Below are 27,441 nucleotides of genomic sequence, written 5' to 3'. Positions count from 1 at the left end.
AATCAGGCATCTTTAGCGAGGTAGGTATTGTTTGGGGTCTCAAATGAGTTTCCATTTTTAATTCATTTATAGGACATCTACCAATTACCTGTTAGCATTGCTCTCCAGGGAGGGAGGTCTTGGCTTCTATCTGTATGTATATGCTTTTGCATGGGCAGATATTTTAGGGGTCTCGTGCACACAGACCCACACAGCACGTTTTCTGACATGCTGTTCTGGATAACCGCTTGAGATTTTTTCTGTCACGCTCACTAACGGAATGGAACATGGTTTTCCATGATATTTTGCATGTACAGTTTAAATACTTGCGTTAATTGTTTTGTTGAAAGAGTTCTCATCTTTTCATGTTATGTTTGCAGTTTGCACATCCAGAACGACGGGCAGCGTGCTATTGTGGTTGCTGCATTGCTGGTTAAGGAAGCTCGGCGTATAGTTGAGGCAAGGGAGCTACAGAGGCGTTCCAAACAAAAGCGTCGCATGTGGACCAGAGAGTGGCTGCAGAAGAGGTCTGAATTGTCCCACATGCAACTTGTAAGAGAGCTTCAGGAGAAGAATCCTCATGATTTCCGCAACTATCTGAGGATGTCAGAGGAATCATTTAAAGTTTTACTGGAAAGAGTTACGCCACGTATTCAACGGAAGGATACAGCGATGCGTGCTGCCATTCCGGCAGATGAAATATTGGCAGTCACGCTACGATTCCTGGCCACTGGACGCTCACTGCAAGACTTGCATTTTTCTTCAGCCATTTCAAGGCCCATGCTCAGCGTTCTAATTCCGGAGACATGTGATGCCATTTTCCACAGTCTACATAGCTACATAAAGTTTCCCAACACGGAGGAGGAATGGAAAAAGATTGCCTCTGATTTTGAGCAGCTGTGGCAGTTCCCTAACTGTGGTGGGGCTTTGGACGGGAAACATGTCCGGATCACTCAGCCACCAAATAGCGGATCCTATTTTTATAATTATAAGGGCTATTTCAGCATCATCCTGATGGCCCTTGTTAACGCCAACTATGAATTTATAAATGTAGATGTTGGCATGAACGGCAGGGTTTCTGATGGTGGTGTTTTAGAGCACACACTTTTTGGAGAGCGATTGGACAACTATGACCTACACTTGCCTCCCAACTCTGAGACTACAGGTAACCTTAATTTTGTTTTTGTCGGCGATGAAGCCTTCCCACTTCATCCCAATCTTATTAAACCTTTCCCCCAAAAAAGTCTGACCCAGGAAAGAAGAATTTTCAATTATCGTTTGTCAAGGGCACGTCATGTTGTCGAAAATGCCTTTGGTATCATGGCCAACCGCTTCAGAATTTTTCATACGCCAATTAACATGAAGCTTACATCAATAGACTCTGTTGTTTTGGCCTGTTGCACGCTTCACAACTTTCTTCGTCGACGTGATGCAATTTCGTACTGTCCGCCTAGCTTCGTGGACTCTGTGGACCTAGCCAATGGGGAAGTGGAGCTCGGTGAATGGCGTGCAAACGATCCTGCAATTGCAGGTCTTCAACCAGTGGGATATGGCAGAAACACCCATGATGTGAAGACCTGCCGCGACAACTACTGCGAGTATTTCAACGGTCCTGGTGCTGTTACTTGGCAGCATCAGAACTTATAGTGGGCAACTGCTGACATTTATACACTTCTTTCACTTTTGTAATAATTTGTCTAATAAACAGTATTTTACTTTGCAAAAGATTTGTTTCTCATTGTTTCAGTAGTAAGGGCCTGTATACACATACGTGTACTCCAGGGGCATACATAGGAATCATGGGGACCCATAGCAGAAGTTCTAATTGCCCCCCCCCCCCCAAAAAAAAAAAATTGTTAATAATTGCTGGGGGCACAGAAGAGCAGATCTCACAACTTTCCAGCCTTTGCATAGCAATTTTCTTCCTTGCTGAACTCCTGGATTCCTCTTTCATAGCCACATAAAATGTGATGCCAACAAAAGTGTCCCCCTTAACACGGTATGATACCCAGATGGTGAATTCCTCCTCATTAGCCACCACATGCACAGTGTAATGACCCTACTGTCCGGGCTGTGGAGTCGGAGTCAGGGTGGTAGTCGGGGAATATTTTTTTCATAAGAATTTGAGAAAGTTATGAAATGTCCTATAAATGTCTGTCCTATACCTGATCTCAGGGTCTGGACTTTTAGCGGAGATGAATCTGTGCTACAGTAAATGTATCACTACACATGAGCCGCGTATGAGGTGGTCGCAGTCAGAGTCGGTGTCATGGAAATTTAGGAGTCGGAGGTTTGGCTTACTGACTCAACAGCCCTGCTTACTGTACCCCACCTCAACTCCCAGGGCAAAGTATGGTGACCCCAACACAGTATAATCCACCATCTGTGACCCCCACACAGCCTTCCATGCAGTATAGTGGGCCTACATACAGTATAATGGCCCCCACACCTCTCCACACTGCACAGAGTATAATGCAGTCCCCATGGTCCTCTACACAGTCTAATGCACTCATCATGGTCCTCCACACAGTATAATGCAGCCCCCCATAAGGTAAAAGGCAGCCCCAACCCTCCAGTATTATCAGTACTGACTGATAAATATAAATATATATCCACACCTAAAACCACTAAGACACCAGTGTTCCCATGTGACTGGAGACGCTGTATTAATAAGGCGACATCTGTTAAACGCAGCAACGTCTCAAGTACATATCCCGCGTCCAATTCGGGTTGCAGCTCGTGTGCGCAGCAGCGTCCTCTAATAAGCCGCGCGGGCATTGTGGGAGACGTTAATTCGTCGTGGGCGTGGTTTACGGCGCTGATGCGTCGTGGTCGTAGTTTGCGATGTGTTTGCGGCCTAGCTTGTTAGGAAGGGCGGCAATATGGCGGCCAGGAGGCGTGCATCTCCATGGGGGGACGCAGAAGTGCGCTACCTCATAGTACAACTGGATGCCAAGGATTATAATTGTCATGAGCACTCACAACATCCTGTGCTTCATAAGCAGGTGGTGCTGCAGAGTATAGGATGGGGCCTGGTCAAAAAATTTGGGGTGCAGCGCTCCGCTACCCAGATCCGGAAGAAGCTGGCGGATCTGAGGTACAGATCCAGTGACCGTATTGCCAGCATCCGGTCACAGACCCTGTCCCATCATGATGAGTGGTTGTAAAATAGGTTAGCACAGTATATGGCAGCACATGAGTTACAAGTGCAATTACAGTGCAGTACCTCATGTATGTAATGTTATTTGTTCTCCAGCACCTGCAGACCCGGAGCCCCAGCAGGAGTCATCTACAAGCTCTCCAGCATCACTCCGTGATATGGGTGTAGCTTCGTCTTACGGTAATGCTTTCACATATAATACGGTCCATACAACTTGTTTACTATAGGGCTGTCAGGTACTATGAAGTGTTGTGTCTTTCCCTAGCCGGTGATGCCAGAGGATCCTGGTGGTCCATAAGCTCTTCATCACCAGAGCAAGCCGAAAACCGTAAGTATTAAATAACAAACATGTACCTGATAGGCTGCGTGCCCACGATGCGTTTTTAATGTGTTTCTGCCGCCTTTTTGCAGCTGCGGAAACGCATTAAAAACGCATGGGTAGAAGGGCAGCAATGTTCCCCTACGATAATCCGCATGTGTTGTTCACATGCAGCAGAAATTTCCGCTGCGGATTATAATTGCGGAAAAAAACAGCACTACCAATTATTTGGCGGAAGTTTTGCGTTTTCGCCGCCATTAACTTGCATTAGAACGTGCCAATTCCGCAAGATTGCATCTGTACTTGCGCAATTGGCGCGTTCTAATTTGCGGATGGTACCCGGGTGTGGTGCATCGTGGGCACATAGCCTTAATTAGATTAATGTACAGATTTAATCGTCTTACGTTAAACAATTACCTCCGTAGAAATCCCTACATTAGACGATCTCCTGGCGTCACAGTGGAGACTAAGTGAAGCAGTCCAACAGCACGGAGTGATGCTGGCAAGATTTGTGGGGGCCCAACAGCGTCGCGGCAGCCAATAATTTTTTTTTGTTGTTGTTGTTAATATTTTTGGCTTGGTTGTTGTTATATTTATTTTATTTTTATAAAAAAACGTTAAAGTTTGCATCCACTGTTGTGTACACTTTGTTACAAACAAATAAGATGTTTCATCACTCACACCCATTATATGTATGCATAGATCAGGGGTCTCAAACATGCGGCCCGTGTGTACATACATATATATATGTATGCATCTGTATAGATCAGGGGTCTCAAACACGCGGCCCTTGTGTACATACATATATCTATGTATGCATCTGTATAGGGAATGGAGGACAGGTGAGATTTTTTTTAAGGACCAGGATGGGGGACCATGTCTGCAATATGGGGGACCTGGAGGGGAGACCATGTCTGCAGTATGGGGGACCTGCATGGGAGACCATGTCTGCAAGATGAGGACCAGTTCAAAAGGTGTATAGAAAATAAAATGGTATCACTAAAAATGTCACTTTGTCATGCAAATAATGTGGACCCCCAAATTTAATGTTTTTCCCTGTGCGGCCCATATGCCCAGCTGAGTTTGAGACCCCTGGTATAGATGCACCCAGTCCATTACCCCGCCTAGTAGACCTGCTAATAACTTAATGTTGAAGTCAGTAAAGCAGGCTGCAAGTCTCAATTCAAAAAACATTTTTATTATGAACAAATATTTGAATAAATAAACATTTAAATTAACTATAAATGAAACAACAACTTAACAATTTAAACATTTCACTTTAACCCTACAAGGAAAACAGCACTAAAGCTCTTGATACTGGTTATCCGCATTCAAAAATCCTCGGCTTGGCAGAGAAGAGAGTTCTTCAAGGAACGAATTTGGAAACCTGGGATATTGGGGAGGGGGCAAGTGGCAGGTTTTGTTGATGTACAAATTGTCGCACTGGTGTGCTACGCTGTGGTTCCGGCATTGGTGCCCATGCCTGACTTGCACAAGGATCAGGGTCAATCCTACTATGAACTGTTAATGTTTCGTTGAGTTGACCGGCTGCCACTTTATTTAAAGTCTCGAAAATGAGCCTTTCGGCATGGATCCTCTGTGTGGCATCCAGTTTGTGAAGTCGATCAGCGGCAAAGTTGGCAAAGCTGTCCATGCCCGAGTCGGTCTGCTGGCTTAAAATTTTCTTTGCCAAAGACAGTAGCTCTGTCGATGGTGACAAGGCGGCCTTTCTCTTATTACGTGAGTTGATTCCTCGCCGATGTACAGCAGCTGAGTTGAGGGTTGAGGGTGCAGGGTCTTGACTCGACCCCTCAGTAGCCTCCGCCAGGCTAGGTTCATCAGCCAGGATGTCGTCACTTGTGGTTGACATATCTTGCTGATGTTGCTGCGGGAACAGAAAAGTAATGTTAAAGTTAAACCCAAAAATTATTTTACAACATCCAGCACCACAAAGCAGAAATTTGTTGGCATTGAATATATCACATAGCAGTACAGGATATTAAATGTCATTCAACGGTATGAGAACAAAGTGGGTCGAAAATAGTAAAGGAGTGTACTTATCTGAACAGGAAGGGATAACTTGTAAACTGCAGAATTAAGCAGGTAAAACCTTAGTTAATATTTTCTATTAAACTATGGCATGTGCATACCAAGTTTAAATGCTATTTACAGGGAAGCAAGCAAAGAAGGTACTTACATCTCCAAAAGGGGTGTCAGTCGGGATCACAGGGTCTTCATCCAGGGTCTGCCGCATGGAAGATACTGTTGTCCGCGGCAGCTCCTGGTCACGGGTGAAGCCAAGTAATTCATAGTACCATAACGAGTGCACATAAACTTGATCTGTTCCGGCACCAGACTTCATTGACTTCTCGACCTTGTTCAGCTCTTTTTTATACACCGTGCGAAGACCCTGGATCTTTTTCCGAACCACAGTCTCATCCACCTTCTCACTGGGATTATGGTGCTTAAAGAGATCGACAAATTTCCCATATACCTCCCTTTTTTTATTGCGATTACTGTAGTCAGCAGACTTAATCTGCCAAAGGCAAGGCAGGGACCGATACATCTCGATAAGTTCTCTAACAAACTCTTCAGTATTGTAAGACATCTGAAATAAAAAATAGCATACAGTGAGCATACATGGAACATTTGAAAAAAAGAAAAAAATACCATTGTAACCACACTACCGTGTGCACACGAGACCACCTAAAATGGCTGCCCATGCTATAGCATATGTACACAAATAGAAGCCAAGCCCGCCCTCCCTTCCTCCCTCCCTCCAGAGCAATGATAGCAGATAATAATAGTAGGTGTCCTATAAATTAAGGCAGCAATGTGAACGCATTTGAGACCCCAAAAGATACTTACCGTGAACAGAGTATAGATCAAAAGAACCGTTGAAAAATCGAAGAAGAGTCGCAGCACAGAGAACTCTACTACGATCTGTAAATCACCACGCGGTCAGGAACAATGGACGGAAGCACTACTATGTCTCCTCATAAAGCAAGGCCGCCATCCAATCAGAACGCAGTAGCGACCACCAATCAGAGCTGAATGGGCGTGGAAAAGGCAACGCAAATGCACGCCTTTATGACTACGTCGCACAGTACGTCCCTCATCGAGGTGTGAATCCTCAGAGTAGCTGCTATGTGTGACAGGGTCAAAACGACCAACGACATCGTTTTACAGGTCGCTGTGTCGCTGCAAGGGTCGTTGGTGGGATCGGACTGTTTGACTTCTCACCAGCGATTACGTAGCGACGCAGCAACGATCTCTACCAGGTTGTATCGTTGTCGGGATCATTGTAGCGTCGCTCAGTGTGACGGTACCTTTAGGATAGGGTAAGGTGCCCTAGAATAAAGCAAACACCACTTTTGTTAAGCATTTTAGCACACAAACGGCCCTTCTTAAAATAAAAGGCATTTATATTCTAATATCCATCACATGTCCACTTAAAGTCAATTACTAAGAAGTTAATCCTCATTTTGGTCAATAATGTAAAACATCAGAATAGCTGGTATACTGCATTGTTAGATCCCAACAGATCTATTTATTCCAGCATTTTTGTGCCTGATAGTTTTTATCAGTGCAAAACATAGACCCAGCATTAAAGGAAAATTCATTTTTTTAACAAAAAAATTATACTCATAGCAGCAATTCATTGTCTTACTAGTAATTTAACTACTTCATGACTGAGCCATTTAACCCACTTCCTGACCAGGGGCATTTTTGAGTTTTAATGTACATGTGCTTTTAATGGCACTATAATTTTTTCTTGCTCAGTTATTCATACAATTTTTGCCCCATTTATTTCACAACACATAGGAATTAATTTTTAGGCTAATTTTTTTTCTGCTGCTGATATCGTGGGACATTTTTAAGAAAAATAGCAAATACTTGTCTATTTTTCACTTTTTATTTAATATTTTCAATTTTAATTTACAATCACAAATGACTGTTAAAAACATCAATTTTGTTTGTGTAAATTGCTTGGGAATATGTTGGTGGTATAGAAATAAGAATTTTTTTATTATTATTATTATTATTATTATTATTATTATCATTATTCCTCTTACCATAGAAATTATTTTTATATAACGAACACATTTTTTTCCAATGGGGGCAGGGCTGGGAACTGCAATTTAAACTGGAAGTGTCTCTTTTTAATTTTCTTTTACTTCTGGATTTTTTCTATTTTATTTTTTGCTATTTTTATTTGCTTATTTATTTTTTTCATTTATTTTGTACAATAGCTCCCCCCCAAAAAAACATTTAAAGGTTTTTGAGGGAGGGCATTTTAATACATCAATACATTCTCTTTTTTTTTTGCTGATTTCTGTTGTATCTGCAGTTGGCATGGCACAACTGTCTGGGTTTCCTAACGCCCAGCAGCTCCTGCTCCCTCCCTTCATCCACTGATCACCTATTCACTGGGGTTTGGAGATGAAAGCACAGTGAGTGCTGCTTATTCTGTATACATAGCCAGTGGCGTTCGAATAGCGGTTGACCACACGGGCCGCCATGGGGACCGTGAGTCAGGGGGACCTGGTGCCTGCGCTGACGCTGCCACCCCCCTTACCCATCATCGCGAGTTCAACTGTATCGGCATCTGATGTCTTGACACTCCCACCCTCATCATTCTTCCTCGGCATCTGATGTAGCAGCACAGTGGGTAAGATGACATTACTACATGGCGCCTGCTGTGCTGAGGTATGCAGTGCTTCAGAACACTCGCTGTAGAGACCAGAGCAGCGGGTAATGAGGTAACATTTTTTTATTGTGGTGGCCATAATACTGTATGAAGGACTATGGAGAGTGCAGTGTACTGTATGGAGGACTATACGTACTGTACAGAGGACTATGGGGAGTGCAGTATACTGTATAGAGGACTATGGGGAGTGCAGTATTCTGTATAGAAGGCAATGTGAGGTCCATTATAATATTTGGAGGGCTATGTGGAAGCCTTTACTCTATGCAAGCAGTTATACAGTGTGAATATTTGAGTGGGGTTCATCATATTGGGTTGAGGGCTGTTTGGGGGCGATTATACTGTTTGGAGGGATAGTGAGGGCCATTTACAGTGTGGATAGGTGTGGGGCCAATCTATTGTATGTAGGTCCATTATACTGCATGGAGGGCTGTGTAGAGATCAAGGTTGGGGGATCAAACTGTGTTGAAGTCACCATACTTTGCCGGGGGAGTTAAGGTGGGGTACAATAGGGTCATTATACTGTGCAAGTGAAGGCTACAGTAGAGGAATTCAGTGTGGGAGTATCATATAGTGTTTGGGGGGCACTTTTGTTGGCATCATACTTTATGAGTGCAAGGAAAGGGGCATCTAGGGTTTCAGTTGGAGGAAAATTACTTTGTAAAGGTTGCATAGTTGTGAAATATGCTCTTCTGTGATCCCATAGAATATTATCATTTTTTTTGCGGGGGGGACAAACTTTTGCCATATGGCCCCATGATTTTTATGTATGCCCCTGTACACGGCACTAGTTTCACACTGTGTGTACATAAATCAAGAAGGCAACATGGTAAAATACCATGTTTTTCGTTTCTCTGGGATGTCTAGCTGTGTGTGACAGCAGCTTACTCTCCCCAAAGCTTCTTGTTCTTGAATGCTGATTAGACTGCATCAACATTTTTAAAAACATCAGTGCAGGAATAACAGTTGACTGCCTGTCAACTCTTGGGCAGGACTATGGGCAGTCCTGAAGTAGTTTATGGGAGATTCTGTGGTTGTGATTATGGAGCCCAAAAATTATTCAATCTCAATTGTAAATTTGGTTTACTTGTAAAATTTACAAGCTATCAATCATATAAAATAAAACAATGAAACAAGAAGAATTTAAATTTCTCCAAAATCAATACAAAATGCCATTTCAGCATTAGGATTGTTCTAGCTTTTCATGATGTGTCTTTAGTATGTAGTATAGCAACTTTCACAGTTATAAACTACTGAAAACATGATGCGTAGTCAGAAACCAGCTTTTAGCAGTCTTCCAGAAGAACTGTAGCCAATTGTACATGGGCAATGGCCTCCATTTCATTAATGTTCTTGGTTTGTCATAAGAGTGTTCCAAAAAGTTAAGATAAGAGATCAATGCATTGTACAAACAAGGAAAAAGATACAAAAAGATAGCAAAGGCAATAAATGTTGCTAGAGATAAAGATTTAATCATAGTTCCCATTTTTAAAGTTAAAGGAACACTGACTATTTTAACTGGAGAGGGCAGATGAAGAAAACTATCATTGGCTGCCACCAGATTAAAGAGCGTGCAGGTGGTCAAAACCCCCTCGTCATTGCAAAATACCTACAGTAAAATTTGCAGGCCGCAGCCGCTCAGGTTTCAGTTTGCACAATAAAACATTTACTAAATTCTGAAGCTCAATGACCTTCAGTTCACTAATATTCTTGGGTTATCAAGAGAGTGGTTCAAAAAGTTTAGAAAATAAATCATTGCCTTTTGCAAACAAGAAAAGAATACACTAGTCTTAATTTTGGGAGAACAGAAATTAGATGCACCGTATTTATTAAGAAGCGCTCCCCACTTAATTAATCTTAAGCACCTTATCAGTGATGTTCACCTCTGAGCACCCCACCAGAAGTGTAACTCCAGTCAGGGAGTAATCCCTATTTTGGCAGAGTTGCTTTAAACTGGCATTAAAATGCCAAAAGTTGCAAAATGCTTGCACAAATTAAAGTTGTGCAAATATTTGCAACTATTCAAAGTTTTTTCTGGCATAAACACTTTTCAAGAGCAAAATACAAAATTAAAGTGCTGCCATGGGTTGTTTTGGGCAATAATGTCAGTTTTTTAGACAGGTTTCTTAAATTTCTACTTGTTTTAAATCTAAATTCTTGACCGCATTCATTGTACAATTATAGTTGTCATTAAAAATACTATTCCCTACAGTGGTTGCATTACTCACAGAACCACTCCATCTACTCTTACCTCAGCCACTGTGTCTAATTCCACAATCAAGCCCCAATTCATCAATTGTAGTTTTTTTATGTCACTTTCCTTTTTTGACTTGTAGTAATAATTGCGATTTATGGCACAAATTCTACAAAGAGGCTCACATGATTCATGATTTTGGCACAAATTCCAAAATATCAAAAAATTGCAAAAAGACCCCTGGTATGGGTAAGATATCCCAATAGGCATTGATTACACATATAAATACAAAAAAGGCCAGAAAATGACACAATAATATACACAATAGTGGGTGAGTAGTACAGGGGATTCCATAGTATACAGAATGTATTATAGTATAAGTTCTAGATCATATAAACAAACTGAGCAATCAAATGAATATCATATAATAAATATGTTATAGTAGTACATACTCAGCTGGTACTGATATGCAAACAAATAATTGTACTTAAAATAGGAACTAAGCCACAGTAGGAAAACATACATTAATCATTTGACATAGCAATTAACAAGTAACCTACTCACCCACCAAGGACCCAATGCTCATTTCGTAAATGCTTCATCAGGGGCTGTTGGTGGGGAGGTGAGTCACTTATTTAAGGTATAGTTAGCCAATGAAGGATGACCAATTAAAACAAGAACAGGTGCAGTATAAACAGAACAACTAGACATATAATTCATATGGTAAAGCTCATCATGCGTGATTTACACGCCAGAGCATGCGCATAGATGTAATAATATAGTGCAACACATGCACATTGTAGATGCCCGACACACATAGTGGTCACCAGATCACCACGTCAGAATCACAATGTGCAAAAAGAATCATGCGTGCGCGGGCGGCCGGCTGACATGATGATGTATACAGGGCATTCTGCGCATGCGTGCGCTTCCAATAGAGACACCACACACAGGATCATTGTAGGTAAACAATGCATCAAAATAATGTGGAAAAAAAGGGCAAAGCTCAGTGGATAGATCTTAGCAGTGAATGGAGAATTAAAAAGGGGGGTGTATTTTGCAGAGCACAGAGACAAATATGATGAATATACACATAACCATTCTGAAATAGGCTGTAACATGACCACCAAACCACACATCAGTACCTACTGAATTATTATCAAAATCACATTAGAATTATCAGCAGTCTTCTTCACATAAAAGTAATAAATAAAAAATAAAGAATGATAATAAATATATAAATATGAAAATAAATATAAACAAATGTAGACATAATGACATATAAGTGTGAGGTATAAGATATATATATACAGTACAGACCAAAAGTTTGGACACACCATCTCATTTAAAGATTTTTCTGTATTTTCATGACTATGAAAATTATACATTCACACTGAAGGCATCAAAACTATGAATTAACACATGTGGAATTATATACTTAACAAAAAAGTGTGAAACAACTGAAAATATGTCTTATATTCTAGGTTCTTCAAAGTAGCCACCTTTTTCTTTGATGACTGCTTTGCACACTCTTGGCATTCTCTTGATGAGCTTCAAGAGGTAGTCTTGAATATATAGTATAAACTGTGGTAGATCGCTCACTCAGCTGCACATGGAGGTAGACACAGGTACTCTGTCTGTATAAATCTTTTGTTGGTTTGTTATAGTGTTGCATACACCAACAGTTAGTCCATGAACATGAACACAGCCAGCTGGGCAAAACAGGGTGAACAAGGCAAAATGGTAACACAAAGAACACAGTCCTTGTAGTAGCAGGGATTTACCTCCTGAGAGTTCAGCAAATCCACATTGTTCAGGAACAAACAAACCAAAGCTCCCCTCTGGAGATAGCTTCTCCAGACACTGAACACCTCTGAGTGTAAAGGCTGGCTATTTAAAGTCCAGACCACTCCCTGGAGTGGAGATATGGTGGATGGCTTCCCGCCCTGCACTTAGTCATCCACCTATAAAATATGCCCTTCTAAACCTGGAGCATTAACCCTCTCTGCATCTAATAGGCAGGAGAAACTTCCATGTTCCCCATCACAGAAGCTAATAGCCTCAGTGAAACATATCTCCCCTCTGACACTCTGCCAATGACTTTGTCACAATATATATATATATATATATTTGTGTGTGTGTGTAATTTTTGTGGAATACAAAAATATAGTGGTGGAGTTACAGAAAAGGAAAGGAGGGGAGTGTGGGAAAGGGGGAAAAAAGGGAGAGGGTTGGAAAGAAGGGAGGTAAAGAGGGAAGTAAGGGGGGAGGGAAAAGGGTGAGTTGATATGGTGATTATGGATAAATGAGTAGTGAAGTGTGGATTTGAAAAATCTAAAATGTGAAAAAGTGTAGATATACCTATATGCATATGCATGTATACAAGAATACGCATATATAAATGTCAATGTATTTTTCATACACTCTGGAATACAAGCGAAAAAAAGAGCTAGGAACACTAAACATTCAGTCTCGTTTTAATTCGTCATTCCAAATTGGCTAACTATACCTTAAATAAGTGATTCACCTCCCCACCAACTACCCCTGATGAAGCATTAGCGAAATGTACATTGGGTCCTTGGTGGGTGAGTAGGTAACCTGTTAATTGCTATGTCAAATGATTAATGTATGTTTTCCTGCTGGGGGTTAGTTCCTATTTTATATATTTGTATGCATATCAGTACCAGCTGAGTATGTACTAATATACCATATTTAGTATATGATATTCATTTGATTGCTTAATTTGTGTATACGATCTAAAACTTATACTTATACCAAAATACCAGCATAATCAAAAATAGACCAGGGAGTACTGGAGTAGAGTTGCACCAAATTTAACATTTTTTTTTTTTAAATGTCGCAATTGATAGAACAAGCGAAAACATCTGGAATTGCTACACTTCTCCCACAAAGTGGATAAAAAAAGAAACAGACAGAATACTGAATTAGGTGAAAACAAAAAAAGTCACATAAACCAAAAAACTAAGCAAATAACAAGCGCAAAAGCAATGATGAATCTGGACCTCAGTAAAATATATTTCAAAACGATCTGGATAAGATGACTGAATGGGCAAACAGTTGGCAGATGAGGTATAATGTAGATAAATGTAAAGTAATGCACCTAAGACAGAGTAATCCTATTGCTACATTAAATGGGAGTATACTCAGGACTACAGAACAGGAGAAGGACATGGGTATTCTGGTTACAGGTAAGCTGAGCAGCAGTACTCAATGTCAAGCAGCAGCCACAAATGCAAACAAGATTTTATGATGTATAAAAAGAGGAATAAAATCCCACATCCCCAACATATTGTTAACCTTTAAAAAATCATTTGTGAGGTCACATCTAGAATATGGGATCCAGTTTTGGGCTCAACATTTTATAAAGGATATTCAGAAGATAGAGTCAGTTCAAAGGTGGACAACTAGATTATTACAAGGGATGGAAGGCCTCTCGTATGATGAGAGGTTGAAAATTTTGGGCTTGTTTAGCTTAGAAAAAAAGACACCTCAGAGGAGATCTCATTTACATGTTTAAATATATGTGTGGGGAGTATAAAGGACTAGAACATGACTTATTCCTTCCAAAGACCTTACCAAGGATGAGGGGGCACTCATTACTGGTGGAAGAAAGGCGATTCTTGCCAGCTAAACAGGAAAGGGTTCTTTACAGTCAGAGCAGTCAGACTGTGGAATGCCCTACCACAAGAGGTAGTGATGGCCGACACTATAACAGCTTTTTAAAAAGGTCTAGATGATTTCAGTATTGGTATTAAAAAAAATACTAAGCACATCTGAAAAAGGGCATTGTGCAAATCAAGTGTTCCTAAAGGCAGACATGTATCTATGCTTTTCTGAAAGATTCAGTTTGGCGCCCACCCCTCCCCTCTTAAGCTTCAGGCCTAAACCAGATGAAGCAGCCATGTTGCTGTCCTAGTACAGTCTCGACATGATTTTTTAAATTGATCATTAAACAGTCATGTGATTTTGCAAAACAATTGTTTCACCTTTTAAATTACACAGCAATTACAATCCGTTTTATGGGTAACTTAGCTGGTCATTAAAATCTAGTGTTCTATATTCAAAACCCTCAGTGGCTGCTTGCTATGTGTTTTTTTGTCACCCTCACCATTCCATCAAACAATCATTCCACTTTCACCAACCACACAGAGTTCTCAGTTTGCCCAGTCAGCAGACGGCTGCAGTGATAAACAGGTAAACGGTAGCACCTACAGCTAATGGCATCAATAGAAAAATCAGAGCGCAAAAGCTAATCTTTAAAAGCATAAACATATAGATCTCAATTCATAAAAATTGTCAGTCTTCATGCTGGTCTTGATGAGGGGGTCAAGTTTGAGACTCCATGCCATGCTCCACCAACTCCACCCAATTTGCCCGATCTGGACATAAATGGTGTGAGAATACCAAAAGTTGCAAAATTTTGATGCAACTGGAGCCTGTGATTGAACTGAATTCCACTAACCTGCTTTTAGAATTCCATCCAGACCCCTACATGTCAAAGAAAATAACTTTTACAATCTTCCAGCACTGTATTCTAGTTCCCTTTCAATACAGAACAGCACAATGACTGGATTTCATGAACTAACTAGAAAACAGTTATCTGTTAAACACTGTAGCTTAAGCATGCTATTAAACATGCATGTCCTTATATTTGCCTAAAGTAACCCCATCAGCTTTAATATTGTAATCCATACAGCCAAGTCTCCATCTCCTTGGAATGAAACTTAAATAGCAGTGTCTCTTTGGGAATTGGAGCCATTCAAGTCATCTTTTTGTATTCTCTTTTGTTTTTCTCATGTTTCTTTTTCAAGTCTGTGAAGTACAGCTGGCACAATAAAAGTTTGATCAATGAACAGTAAAGACATGCAGTGCATATTTTTTGCAAAACATATATCAAACCTGAAAGATCCCAGTACAGAAACACTGCTTATTGCTGAGTCTTAGAAGTGTTCAAGTTCATTTGAATGTTTTTGAAGGTTTTCTGTCTTCTGAAGTTTTGCCTTTTGAGCATTTGAAATATTTAAAAGAATGGTTTATCACAGAATATTTCTGTTTTTTTTCTTTTCATTGAAATTCTTCTCTGATTATTTGCAGCTTTTCATAATTGACAACAAGGAAAAAGAAGTTGTGCCTGCGTTTTAGTCATGTTAAGACATTGTGTTGTTTCAGATAACAAGCACGTTTAAATAATGAAACATAGGTTTCTGTTATCATTGTGCTTTGTTTTTACCACAATATTTAAAATTTTAAAAACATATCTCCATGCACTTTGGAGTTAACATTGTGCTAAAACTGCTTACCTCTGCCGAGATTCTTCTGCCAGTCACATTACCCTCACCAGCTCTGCTTGATTAAAATTAATGTGTTGTTTTATTGACATTGCACTCACTGTCCACCTCTGGCTTTATTTCGCAACCGCACATGCACAAAATTATACCGCGCATGCCATGATGTCAAACAGGGCTTGCAGGCAAGCAAAATATGACTATGTCACCTACAATTACATCACGCACATTATGGTACAAGCACAGATGACATGTTCAGTAATCACATGTTCAATGCCATGTGATCTGAAGCATTAACAGAAGCCAGCTAGCAGCAATAAGCAATTTTAATAGAGTGTAAATTTCAAAGTTGCTTAGGGATTCATGGAGATATATTTTTTAACCCTTTCACCCCGAAGCCTGTTTTCACCTTCCTGACCAGGCCAATGTTTTGAATTCTGACCAGGGTCAGTTTATGAGGTAATAACTCTGAAATGCTTCAACGGATCCCAGTGATTCTGAGACTGTTTCTTCTGACATATTGTACTTAATGATTGTGATAAAATTTATTTGATATGACATATTTTTATTTGTGAAAAAATCGTAAATTTGGCGAAAATGTTGAAAATTTTGCAGTTTTCAAAATTCTAATATTTATGCCCTTAAATAAGAGGGTGATGTCCCAAAAAATAGATCATAAATAAAATTTTCCACAAGTCTACTTTACATCAGCACAATTTTGGAACCAATTTTTTTTTTCGTTAGGAAGTTATAAGGGTTAAAAGTTGACCAGTGATTTCTCATCTTTCCAACAAAATTTACAAAACCATTTTTTTTAGGGACCACATAACATTTGAAGTGATTTTGAGGGGTCTATATGACAGAAAATACCCCAAAGTGACACCATTCTAAAAACTTCAACCCTCAAGGTGCTCAAAACCACATTCAAGAAATTTATTACCCCTTCAGGTGCTTCACAGGAATTTTTGGAATGTGGAAGGAAAAAATAAATATTTAACTTTTTTTTACAAAAATGTTACTTAAAACCCAATTTTTTTTTAATTTCACAAGAGTAACAGGTTAAAATGGACCCCTAAATTTGAATTGCAACTTCTCCTGAGCATGACAATATCCGATATGTGGGTGAAAATCACTGATTGGGCGCACGGCAGGGCTTGGAAGGGAATGAGCGCCATTTGACTTTTTGAATGTAAAATTTGTTGGCGTAATTAACGGACTCCATGTCGCATTTTGAGGGCTGCTGATGTGCCTAAATAGTGGAACCCCCCACAAGTGACATCATTTTGGAAACTAGACCCCTCAGGGAACTTGACTAGATGAGTGGTGAGCACTTTGAACCCCCAAGTGCTTCACAGAAGTTTATAACATTGAGCTATGTGAATAAAGAAATCACATTTTTCCACAAAAATGTTTCTTTTAGCCCCAAATTTTGCATTTTCACTAGGGTAACAGGAAAAATTTCACTGTAAAATTTGTTGTGCAATTTCTCCTGAGTACGCAGATACCCAATATGTGAAGGAAGACTACTGTTTGGGTGCAAAGAAGGGCTTGGAACTAAAGGAGCGCCATTTGACTTTTTGAACTTAAAATTTGCTGGAATGATTAGCAGATGCTATGTTGCATTTGAAGAGCCCCTGATGTGCCTAAACAGTGGAAACCCCCCACAAGTGACACCATATTGGAAACTAGACCCCTCAGGGAACTTATCTAGATGTGTGGTGAGCACTTTTAACCCCAAGGTGCTTCACAGAAGTTTACAACATTGAGCCATGAAAATAAAAAAAAAAACATTTTTCCCGAAAGAATGTTTTTTAGCAAAAAAATTTGCATTTTTACAAGTGTGACAGGAGAAAATGGACACCAAAATTTGTTGTGAAATTTCTTTTGAGTATGCAGATAAACTATATGAAGTCAAAAACTTCTTTTGAGGCATAGTGCAAAGCTCAGAAGGAAAGCCCCATATTGAAGTTCAGATTTTGCTGGACTGGTTTGAGGGTGTCATGTTACATTGGTAGAGCCCCTGAGGTGCCAGATCAGCTGAATCCCCCATAAGTGACCCCATTTTACAAACTACACTTATCAATGAATTCATCTAGGGGTGCAGTGATCATATTGACACCACAGTTGTGTCACATAATTTTATACCATTGGGCAGTGAAGAAAAAATAATTCCGGTTCATTTTTACCACAAAAATTTTGTTTTAGCCCCAGATTTTACATTTTCACACTCGGTAATGGGTAAAAATGGCAACAAAATTTGTCCCAGAATATCTGCTGAATGTAGAAATACCCCATATGTGGCTGTACAGTACTTCTTAGCCACACGGCGAGACTCAGGAGGGACGGAGCGCTTTTTGTCTTCTGGAGCGCAGATTTTCTTAGAATAGTTTGCGGGCTCAATATACAGAGCCCCTACGTGCTAGAAGAGCAGAATCTCCCTCAAGTGAACCCATTTTGGAAATTATACCCTTTTGTGAATTTATCTACAGGTGTTGTGACGATTTTCACTCCATGGGTGTTTTCCAGAAACAAGCAGCAGTGGATGTTGCTAAGTGAAGATTGAAAACTGCCTTTGTAGTGACCAGTACACTGTGGTGACCAGTACGTTGTAGTGACCAGTACGTTATGTCCAGCTCTTTCTTCTGGAGACATGCTCCCGTAAATAAAGCAGGCTTTCATCGCTGCAAGAATGCCAAACATGTGGATGTTAACTGTGGTTTAGACATACACTGGAGTTCAGAAGAGAGGGGAACATTTGGATTTGGGAACATAGAATTTTCTGGATTTCATTTGCAGGGCGAGGAGCCATTTCATTTTTCCAGAGCCTTTGTGCTACCAGTATTGTGGAAGCTCCTGTATTATTGTTAACAGATGATGGACCTGAGTGGGGACTTGCTTTTTTTGTGAATGGAGTTGAAGCGTTTATTGGGAACATTTTACATAACATTTTGGATCACATTTATCCTGCACTATTTGCTGAGCACTTATATCGGGGTTTCCATCTAAATCTCCAAGTGACGTTATTCAAATGAAATCCCCAAGGGATCCATTCACTATAATGAGGCAGCAGAGTTACTCGAGACTCCATCTGGCCTCTGTTCAATGGTGTCCTTCTTTGATGAAGTGCACAAAACTGTGGCCGACCGCACTTTTATGCACACCTAATAAAAAGATGGACACCGCCGGATCATAGGCCAGACGGTGTCCACAGTGCCTCCATCTGCCTCATTACAGGGAATCTTCCGCCGTGGGTTCCGTCTGAAACCATTATTTAAGAAGCTCTGCAGGCCCTTCTCTGGGCCCTGGAACACCTAAGATGGCAGCAACTCACACAGAACAGCGTGCGCTGGAAGACGGAGGTGAGGAGGTACTCCTTCGGGATATACTAACCTCGCCAGCGGTGTCTCCGGAGGCCGCACACACAGCGGAGCCTGATGGAGAGAATGCGATGGAGCAGAAGGCTGCGGGTGGCGGCAGAGCTGCAGAGGACGCAGGGAGTGGTGGCTCTGAGGAAAAGATGGCGGGCAAGGTACCTGCGCTGTCTTGATCAGGGAGAGTGAGCGGAAAAAACAACAACATGGGTACTCACATGTCGCAGATCTCTATAGTAAACACCCAGGTACCTGGGGAGACATCTCCTTCCTATTCATCCATAGTGGAAAACCCCCTACCTATATCAAGAGTTACATCATCTGAAGTTTCCAGGCAGCCAGAAAGCCTGATATGTAGAGACTCAGCACAAGCAGACTCTGTTTGAGCAGACCACTAAGCCCACATAGGTGCTATTCCCACAAAGGAGGACATGGAAAACTATATATCTAGGCTGGAGGCCTCATACAGAGCTGAAACCACAGTCATTAGAGGGGAATTACAGCCACTCTCTGAAAGGGTGGCTGAAGATGAGGGCCACACAGAATCTATCTCACAGAAACTATATATACAAGAACAGACAATTGCAGCTCATTCACATCAAATTGACTATTTGATTGACATGGTGGATGATATAGAGAACAGAGGGAGAAGTAATAATATAAGGATCAGAGGACTCCCTGAATCAATAGAACAAAATAAGCTAGAGGACTCCCTACGACACATCTTTAGCTCTATCTTAAAGCTGCCTTGGGATTCTGACATAGAATTTGACAGAGCTCATAGGTCCTTAGGCCCTAAATCCACAGATATTAACAGACCGAGAGATGTTATATACTGGATCCATAGATACAAGGTGATAGAGGACATTCTTGTTAAAGCTCATTTAATGGACTCTATTACATATAAAGAATCCACTATCCAAGTTATGCATGATCTGTCCTGGCTCACGCTACAGAAGAGTCGGGCTCTGAGACCATTGCTGGACATTCTGAGACAACACAAAATTCTCTACTCCTGGGGATTCCCTATTTGGCTTCAAGTGAGACAATCAGGTTCACTAAATATTCTACGTAATCTGGGAGATCTGCCGAGGTTCACTGAGGGTCTAGGGATCCCGGCTGCCTCAGTGTCCTCATCGGACTGGCCGGATGTGTCAGGGGGCTGGGGAAAGGGAGAAGTCCCTCAGCCACAAGGAGAAAGAATCAGAATCCTGGCACAAAACATGGAGGTCACAGAATGGAGGAAGTGGATCCCCCAGACTGTTGGGTTCCCTTTGAGACTCTTACTATATTATATGATGTCCTGCTCTTTTATTGGGGCTTGTGAACCTTCATAGAAATTGGAAATATCCATGATAACAAGGCTCAAAAGAGTTTGATAGACTTAAAGAAGATGGAGGGTGGGTGATACCTAATGCTTTAGAATTTCATATAAACGGGTTCAGTTGTTGAAACATAAGCTATATCTGATTGGAATATCCATGTTCAGGGTAGGAGTTGTAAAATATACAGTTCAAATTAATACATTATACTACAAAGGGTCTGTGGTCTGATCCCAGGGGGAAGCTACCCTCTATAGAAAGCGTATATTACATACTTCCCCCTACCAATCAACCTTTTAGTGGACTCACTTGGTGGTGGGAAGGGCCTTACTAACTTTTTCTTTCTTTCCACCCGCTTCTCCCATTTTTTTCTGTCTTTCTCTCCTTTTCTAATCCCTTCCTCAACCCTACGCCTAGTCTTTAGAATGTCCTCAGTTAAGCTCTGTTCATTAAACGCTAGAGGTCTTAATGTCCCTCAGAAGCGCTCTCAAATTCTCTACTCTATGCATAAAAGAAGAGTACATATCCTCATGTTACAAGAAACACACTTTAAGTCTGAACATGTTCCCAAAATTTAAGATTGGATTTGTGCCATGAAACCAATGATTGTAATTGCTGATTCGAAATCCAAGGGTGTCTCTATTGCAATTCAGAAGTCTCCAACATTCTCCCTTATTGATACACTCATGGATACTCAGGGCAGATACATCTTTCTCATATTAAAGATTGCAGAATCCATCTACATGATTGCTAACTGGTATCTCCCTGGTGTGCCGTTCTTTTCTAATCTCACTCTCTAACTTTACTGAAGGTATATTGATTGCAGGTGGAGATTTCAAGTTCACATTGAATCCAAAGGTGGGTTCATCCTCGGGGAAAGGTACAGTCCCTCTAAGGCAACTGCTCTCTTCCAAGAAGCCTCTTGAGCCACCATGCTTTATCTTGGCAGCCGGAGGCTACAATTGGAGATATTTTTTTGTCTTTGACTCTTCCATCCCTGGTCTAACGCCCTTAGACATGGAGACTGAATGACAGCCTTATCAGAGATATCTTATGCTCCTCTGAATTGAGGGAAGCTATTGAATCTTTTGTCCAAGTTCATGCCTCTGACCAAATTTCAGGCCCTCTACAGTGGGAGGCTCTGAAATGTGTTATGAGAGGGATCCTAATTAAGCACGTTTCCCGCTTAAAGAGGGAGAGGTCTAAAAAAGTGGATGTTTTGTTATACCAAATCCATTCTCTTGAGACTTCACACAAACAAACTTTACAAGCCTCTACCTTTGTAGAATTGATTAAAAAAAAGAAGCAAACTGAAAGGAATCTTGGACAAAAAATTCATTCAATCAAAAGAAAAGTTCAAACTTTTTTTATGATTTTTCAGACAAAGTGGGAGACCATTGTCAAGATTGCTCCATCCACGATCATCTGCCAAATTTATCTCTCATGTTAAGAGGCAAGATGGTGGAGATGCACATAACCCAAAGGAAATAGTTGATCTTTTTCGCTCCTATTGTGAGAACTTATATAATATTAAGAACAAAGAGATATGCCCCTCTGGATGTCTCTGAAAAGATTAAAGAGTATATGTAGCGCCGGCGTCCCTGCCCTCTGCTAGGCAGGGACGCTGTTCCCCTCACCTCTCTGCTCCGAGCCCGGCGTCCTCCTCCCGCTCTGCTGGCAGCGCGCGCTCCTTCCCGGCCACTTTGCTTAGGGCGCGCGCGCGCGCGCTCCCTCCCTCTTAAAGGGGCCGCGCGCACCATCCTAAGGAGTCCCCGGCCAATGGCCGGAGGACTTCACCATATATAAGGCACCTCCTCCAAAATGGAGGTGCCCGAGCAATGTTGTTGCACTGTTCATTACTCTGTTTCAGCCCTCAGGTCCCGTTGCCAGTTACCTGCCAGTTACCTGCCAGATTCCTGCCAGCTTGCTGTCTTATTCCTGCCTGATATTCTGCTACTTGCCTGCTAGTCTGAGGTCCGACGGTCTGCCTTCCAACTCCTGTCAGTCTGTCTAAGGACCAGCTTGCCCGCTCACCTGGGAGCGCACATCAGCTACCTGCCTGCTTGCCTGAGGTCCGACGGTCTGCCTTCCAACTCCTGTCAGTCTGTCTATGGACCAGCTTGCCCGCTCACCTGGGAGCGCACATCTGCTACCTGCCTGCTAGCCTACCTGGAGGCTCCGCCGTCACGTGCTGTGACCACCTGCCTGTCCAGAGACTCCTGCCCGCTCACCTGGGAGCGCTCATCTGCTGCCTGTCTGCTAGCCTACCTGGAGGCTCCGCCGTCACATGCTGTGACCACCCGCCTGTCCAGAGACTTCTGCCCGCTCACCTGGGAGCGCTCATCTGCTGCCTGTCTGTTGGTCTTCCTGGAGGCTCCGCCGTCACATGCTGTGACCACCCGTTCATCCAGAGACTCTCGCCTACTCACCTGGGAGCTCACGTCTACCATCAGCCACCACAGGTTGTACCAACCCTTTACCCAGAGACTGCCCCGGTCACTTGCCGTGACCTTCTGCCCGTTCATCCAGAGACTGCCCCGGTCACTTGCCGTGACCTCCTGCCCGTTCATCCAGAGACTGCCCCAGTCACTTGCCGTGATCTCCTGCCCGTTCATCCAGAGACTGTCCCGGTCACCTGCTGTGACTGCCTGCCTGGTCGCCACCCGCTCCCTTACAAGGACCGCCCCCTTGTATAGTAGCTCAGAGGTTCCGCCTCCCAGACCCGTTACAGTATATACAAGAAACCTCTCTACCCATGCCCAATAACTCAGTCCTGGAGGCACTAGAAAAGGAGATTTCTTTGGGAAAGATCGACTCTGTAATTCGGTCTACCCCATCGGGTAAATGCCCAGGACCAGACGGTTTCACACCGGCATTCTATAAAAATTTCAGGGAACAGCTCTCTCCAATATTGGCAGAGACCTTTAACTCAATAGATACTAATGTGAGCTTTGTCCCTCAATCTTTAGAGGCACATAATAGTGTGCTTCCTAAGCCACCCTTCGATTATAGCTAATTTTAGACCAATTTCTCTGCTAAATTTCGATATTAAACTATTCTCAAAAATTCTGGCCAATAGGTTGACTCCATTGCTTCCTTCTGTGATCAACAACGATCAGGTGGGCTTTGTGAAGGGCCAAGAGGCTAGAGATAATACCATAAAAACCTTACTAATTATCTCAAAGGTAAAACTTAGCTCTACCCCATTAGGTCTCCTCACTGTAGATGCAGAAAAGACCTTTGACAGCGTCCTCTGGAGGATTATGGAGGAAGCACTTAAACAGATAGGCTTAGGTCCCCGTTTTTTACAAAAAATTTTGGCCCTATATAATGGCCCAACAGCATGAGTCAGGGTGAATGGGTTGCTGTCTACGCCGTTTACAATCAGTAATGGAACTAGGCAGGGCTGCCCCCTTTCTCCATTGCTGTATGTAGTAGTAATGGAGCATTTAGCTAACGCCATTAGGAACAATGGGGATATCCATGGATACATATTAGGCTCTAAGTCATACAAAACGCAGACGACTTACTTCTTTATATATCACAACCACAGATTTCCTTCCCTGCAGTTCTGAAAGAATTTGATAGATTTGGATCACTCAGTAATTTCAAAGTAAACTGCTCTAAATCTAAAGCCTTAAATATTTCGTTCCCTCAAAATGAGATTCTTCAAATTAAGAATAAGTTCCCATTTAAATGGAATAGAGAATCACTAAAATACCTAGGGGTCTTTATCCCATCAGACCCTAATAAATTGTTCGAGCTCTACTACTAATCATTACTACACAAAACGTTAAAGACCTAATGACATATAGTAAGTTAAAACTATCTTGATTTGGGAAAATCAACACTATCAAAATGGACATTCTACCACATTTCTTATATATCTTACAGACAGTCCCGATCTCTCCTCATCATAATTTCTTTTGCAAGTTGAGAATGGCCTTAACTAGATTTATCTGGAGTAAATTAAAACCCCGTATCAGTACTCAAACCCTCTCCCGACCTAAATTGTAAAATGTAAAATGTATTTCCAAGCTGCCTCTTTGGCAAGGATCCTAGATTGGCATTTTCATTTGAACAATAAACAATGGGTGGGCAAAGAACAAGCGGGCTCAGATAGACCATTGAGATACCTACCGTGGTGCTCAGGAGATTTGATAGACCTGGTCAGATGTAGTATCACTAAAAGTACTCCAAAAACATGGCTGGCTTTGAGGAGAGAGGTGTTCATTGTAAGATAATCACACAGAACACATAATATCAGTGATTTATGGGGGTTTAAGCAGGGAGGGAGGTGTGGGAAAACTGAAATTTCAACAGGCATGGGAAAGAGATTTAGGGCCAAAATATCTCCTGTAGACTGGGAAAGAAGTTTTCTCTTTACTCATAAACTCTCTAGTTCTTGCATTGCTCAAGAGAAAATTTACAAGATACTCACAAGGTGGTATCACTAGCCCTCTAAACTACACGTAATTTATCCCACTACCTCAGAAATATGTTGGAGATGCAAAAGGGAAATAGGCTTTCTGATCCATATTTGGTGGGAATGTCCCAAGAACAAACCATTTTGGGAAAAGGTGTTTGATAATATTCAACAGATTACAGGAAATAAGATAGAGAAATCATCACAAATAGCCCTGCTATCGATACTGCCTTCTTCAATAGGATCTCAGAAGAAAGATATCCTTAAATTTTGCCTAATTGCTGCAAGGACGGTGATCCCGCGCTTTTGGAAACGAACTGACCCACCTACTATAATGGATTGGTATAAAGAAATGGTTAACATATGTAGAATGGAGGAATTATCAGCAGATCATAAAGATACCAATGATAAGTTTCGGAGAATATGGAGGGTGTGGATTTTATTTCAAGATTCAGCTGACTTTCAAAGTTTGTTCCGTTAACTCATAGAAAAACATAGAACAATATGTAACAACATGTAGGAGATTTTAGGGACCCTCACTTCCTTTCCCTTCTTTTAGATTTTTTCCCTCTATTTTTTATTTTTACCTCTTTTTTCTCCCTCATCTTTTCTCTCTACTTTGCATTTATCTTAAGATTACATGCCTTCGACTGATGACCTCACTTCTTAAAAAAGCTTATTCCAGCTGTGTGAAGGCTTTATGGTTATCTTCATATTATATATGTTTCATATTTTCTACTACAGTTGATAATGAATCCAAATTATTGCTTATGTGTGTATGTGCATGTATGTACGTATATGTGTATATATGTTTGTTTATATGTATGTATGTATGTATGTATGCACAATTGTTCAAATATTTCAATACCAAATGCTAAATAAGAAATTATGTTATTCTGTTTGTAAAACACTTTAATAAAATCATACTGAATATAAGCAAGTTTTTGCATCGCCTTATTTTGAGAGCTATAATTTTTCCATATTGCTGCCGACAGAGTTATGTGAGGGCTTGTTTTTTGTGGGATGAGTTGACATTTTTATTGGTACCATTTTCAGGCACGTAACATTTTTTTATCGCTTTCTATTCCGTTTTTTGGGAGGCAGAATGAACAAAAACCATCAATTAAGAAATTGGTTTTTGGGGATTTTTTTATGCCATTCTGCGTGTGATAAAATTGATAAGGCAGCTTTATTCTTCGGGTCAGTACGTTTATAACGATATCGTTTTTTCATGTTTTGCCGCTTTTACACAATAAAAACTGTTTTATAGAAAAAATAATTATTTTGGCATCGCTTTATTCTGAGATCTGTTACTTTTTTATTTTTATGCTGACAGAGCTGTATGGCAGCTTGTTTTTTGCAGGACAAGATGACGTCTTCAATGGTACTATATTTATTTACATTTGTTTTTTTGATCGCGTATTATTCCACTTTTTGTTTCAGCGGTATGATGATAAAGCATAATTTTTCGCCTTGTTTTTTATTTTATTTTTTTTTACGGTGCTCATGGAAGGAGTTAACTAGTGGGACATTTTAATAATCAGGTCATTACAGACGTGGTGATACCAAATATGTGTACTTTTTTTTTTTTTTACACAGATAAATATATTTATTTGATTAATATTTTTTCTTTTTTTCTCTTTATTTTGTGATTTTTAAAAACTTTTTTTTTAGAATTTTTATTATTTTTTTTTTTTACTTTTTTACATTGTCCCAGGATGGGACATCATTTTCAACCAGTCAGATCGCTGATCTGATGCTCTTCAATGCATTTGCACTGGAGAGCATCAGAGCAGGGTCTGACAGGCAGGAAGGAGGCGTCTCATCTCCTGCTCTATGAGCAAGCGCTGAGTGGCCACCTTTCTGCAGGACCCTGAAGGACCCCGTGGTCATCTTGGGACCGAAGGTAACTTTGGAGACCATCAACACAACGTGATCACATCACTTTGTGTTGATGGAATCATAGAGGAAGCCCATGGCCTCTGCGATGCCTCTATTGAAAGCGACATCAGAGGGGTTAAATGCCCACAATCAGTACTAGCACCAATTGTGGGCGGTGCTGCGGGGTGTCAGCTCTCATACAGAGCTGACACCTGCATGTAATCGCAGGGGCGCTCAGCGTGAGCCCGCCTGATCACTGCGCCGTACATATACTACTCTTTGCAGGAACTCAGCTTCCGCAGAGCAGTATATGTGCTGCGCATGTCGGGAGGGGGTTAAAAAAAAGATATTACTGGAAAACCCTTTCAAGAAATTAAATATAATTTACAGTTACATATTGTATTTTTAGAATAATTCCTACTTCAGTGCACAGCGTTGGTGATTGTCATTTTAGGAACTGAATTTTTTTTTTACTGATCACTTTGAAATAATCTGATGTGGACACAATTAACCACCCTCTGCATTGCAAATTCAGCTAAATTGTCAGGATGGTGTATGACAAACCTGTTGAATGTTTCCTATAGTAAAACAACTATTTTGCAGGTTACTTTAAGGACAAAAGTGGACCCCAAGTGATTTCTGTAATATAAAATAACATAGATGTAGACAGATAATACTCACCCTCCCCCGCTTCAGCACCGACTTCCCCCCTGTTGCTCTGGCCTTTGTGTTTGGCTGCAGTGATATCACCTCAACAGCTCACATCTGTTTTGCA

General features: G+C 41.1%; 1 protein-coding gene across 1 annotated transcript; it reads left to right on the top strand.

The window, feature by feature from the left end:
* Positions 1-266: 266 nt before the first annotated feature.
* LOC141264649 (uncharacterized) lies at positions 267-4,002 on the top strand. Its single transcript, XM_073676919.1, has 5 exons — positions 267-290; positions 373-1,594; positions 3,236-3,319; positions 3,405-3,467; positions 3,884-4,002. Exons 1-5 carry the CDS (start codon positions 267-269, stop codon positions 4,000-4,002), a joined length of 1,512 nt encoding a protein of 503 aa, XP_073533020.1.
* Positions 4,003-27,441: the final 23,439 nt, after the last annotated feature.

The sequence above is a fragment of the Phyllobates terribilis genome, unplaced genomic scaffold (assembly GCF_046119375.1).
Source record: "Phyllobates terribilis strain yellow unplaced genomic scaffold, ASM4611937v1 Scaffold_4__5_contigs__length_816908805, whole genome shotgun sequence".
NCBI classification, from domain to species: domain Eukaryota; kingdom Metazoa; phylum Chordata; class Amphibia; order Anura; family Dendrobatidae; genus Phyllobates; species Phyllobates terribilis.
The sequence above is the reverse complement of the archived record's forward strand: the minus strand, read 5'-3'. Positions and strand labels throughout refer to the sequence as shown.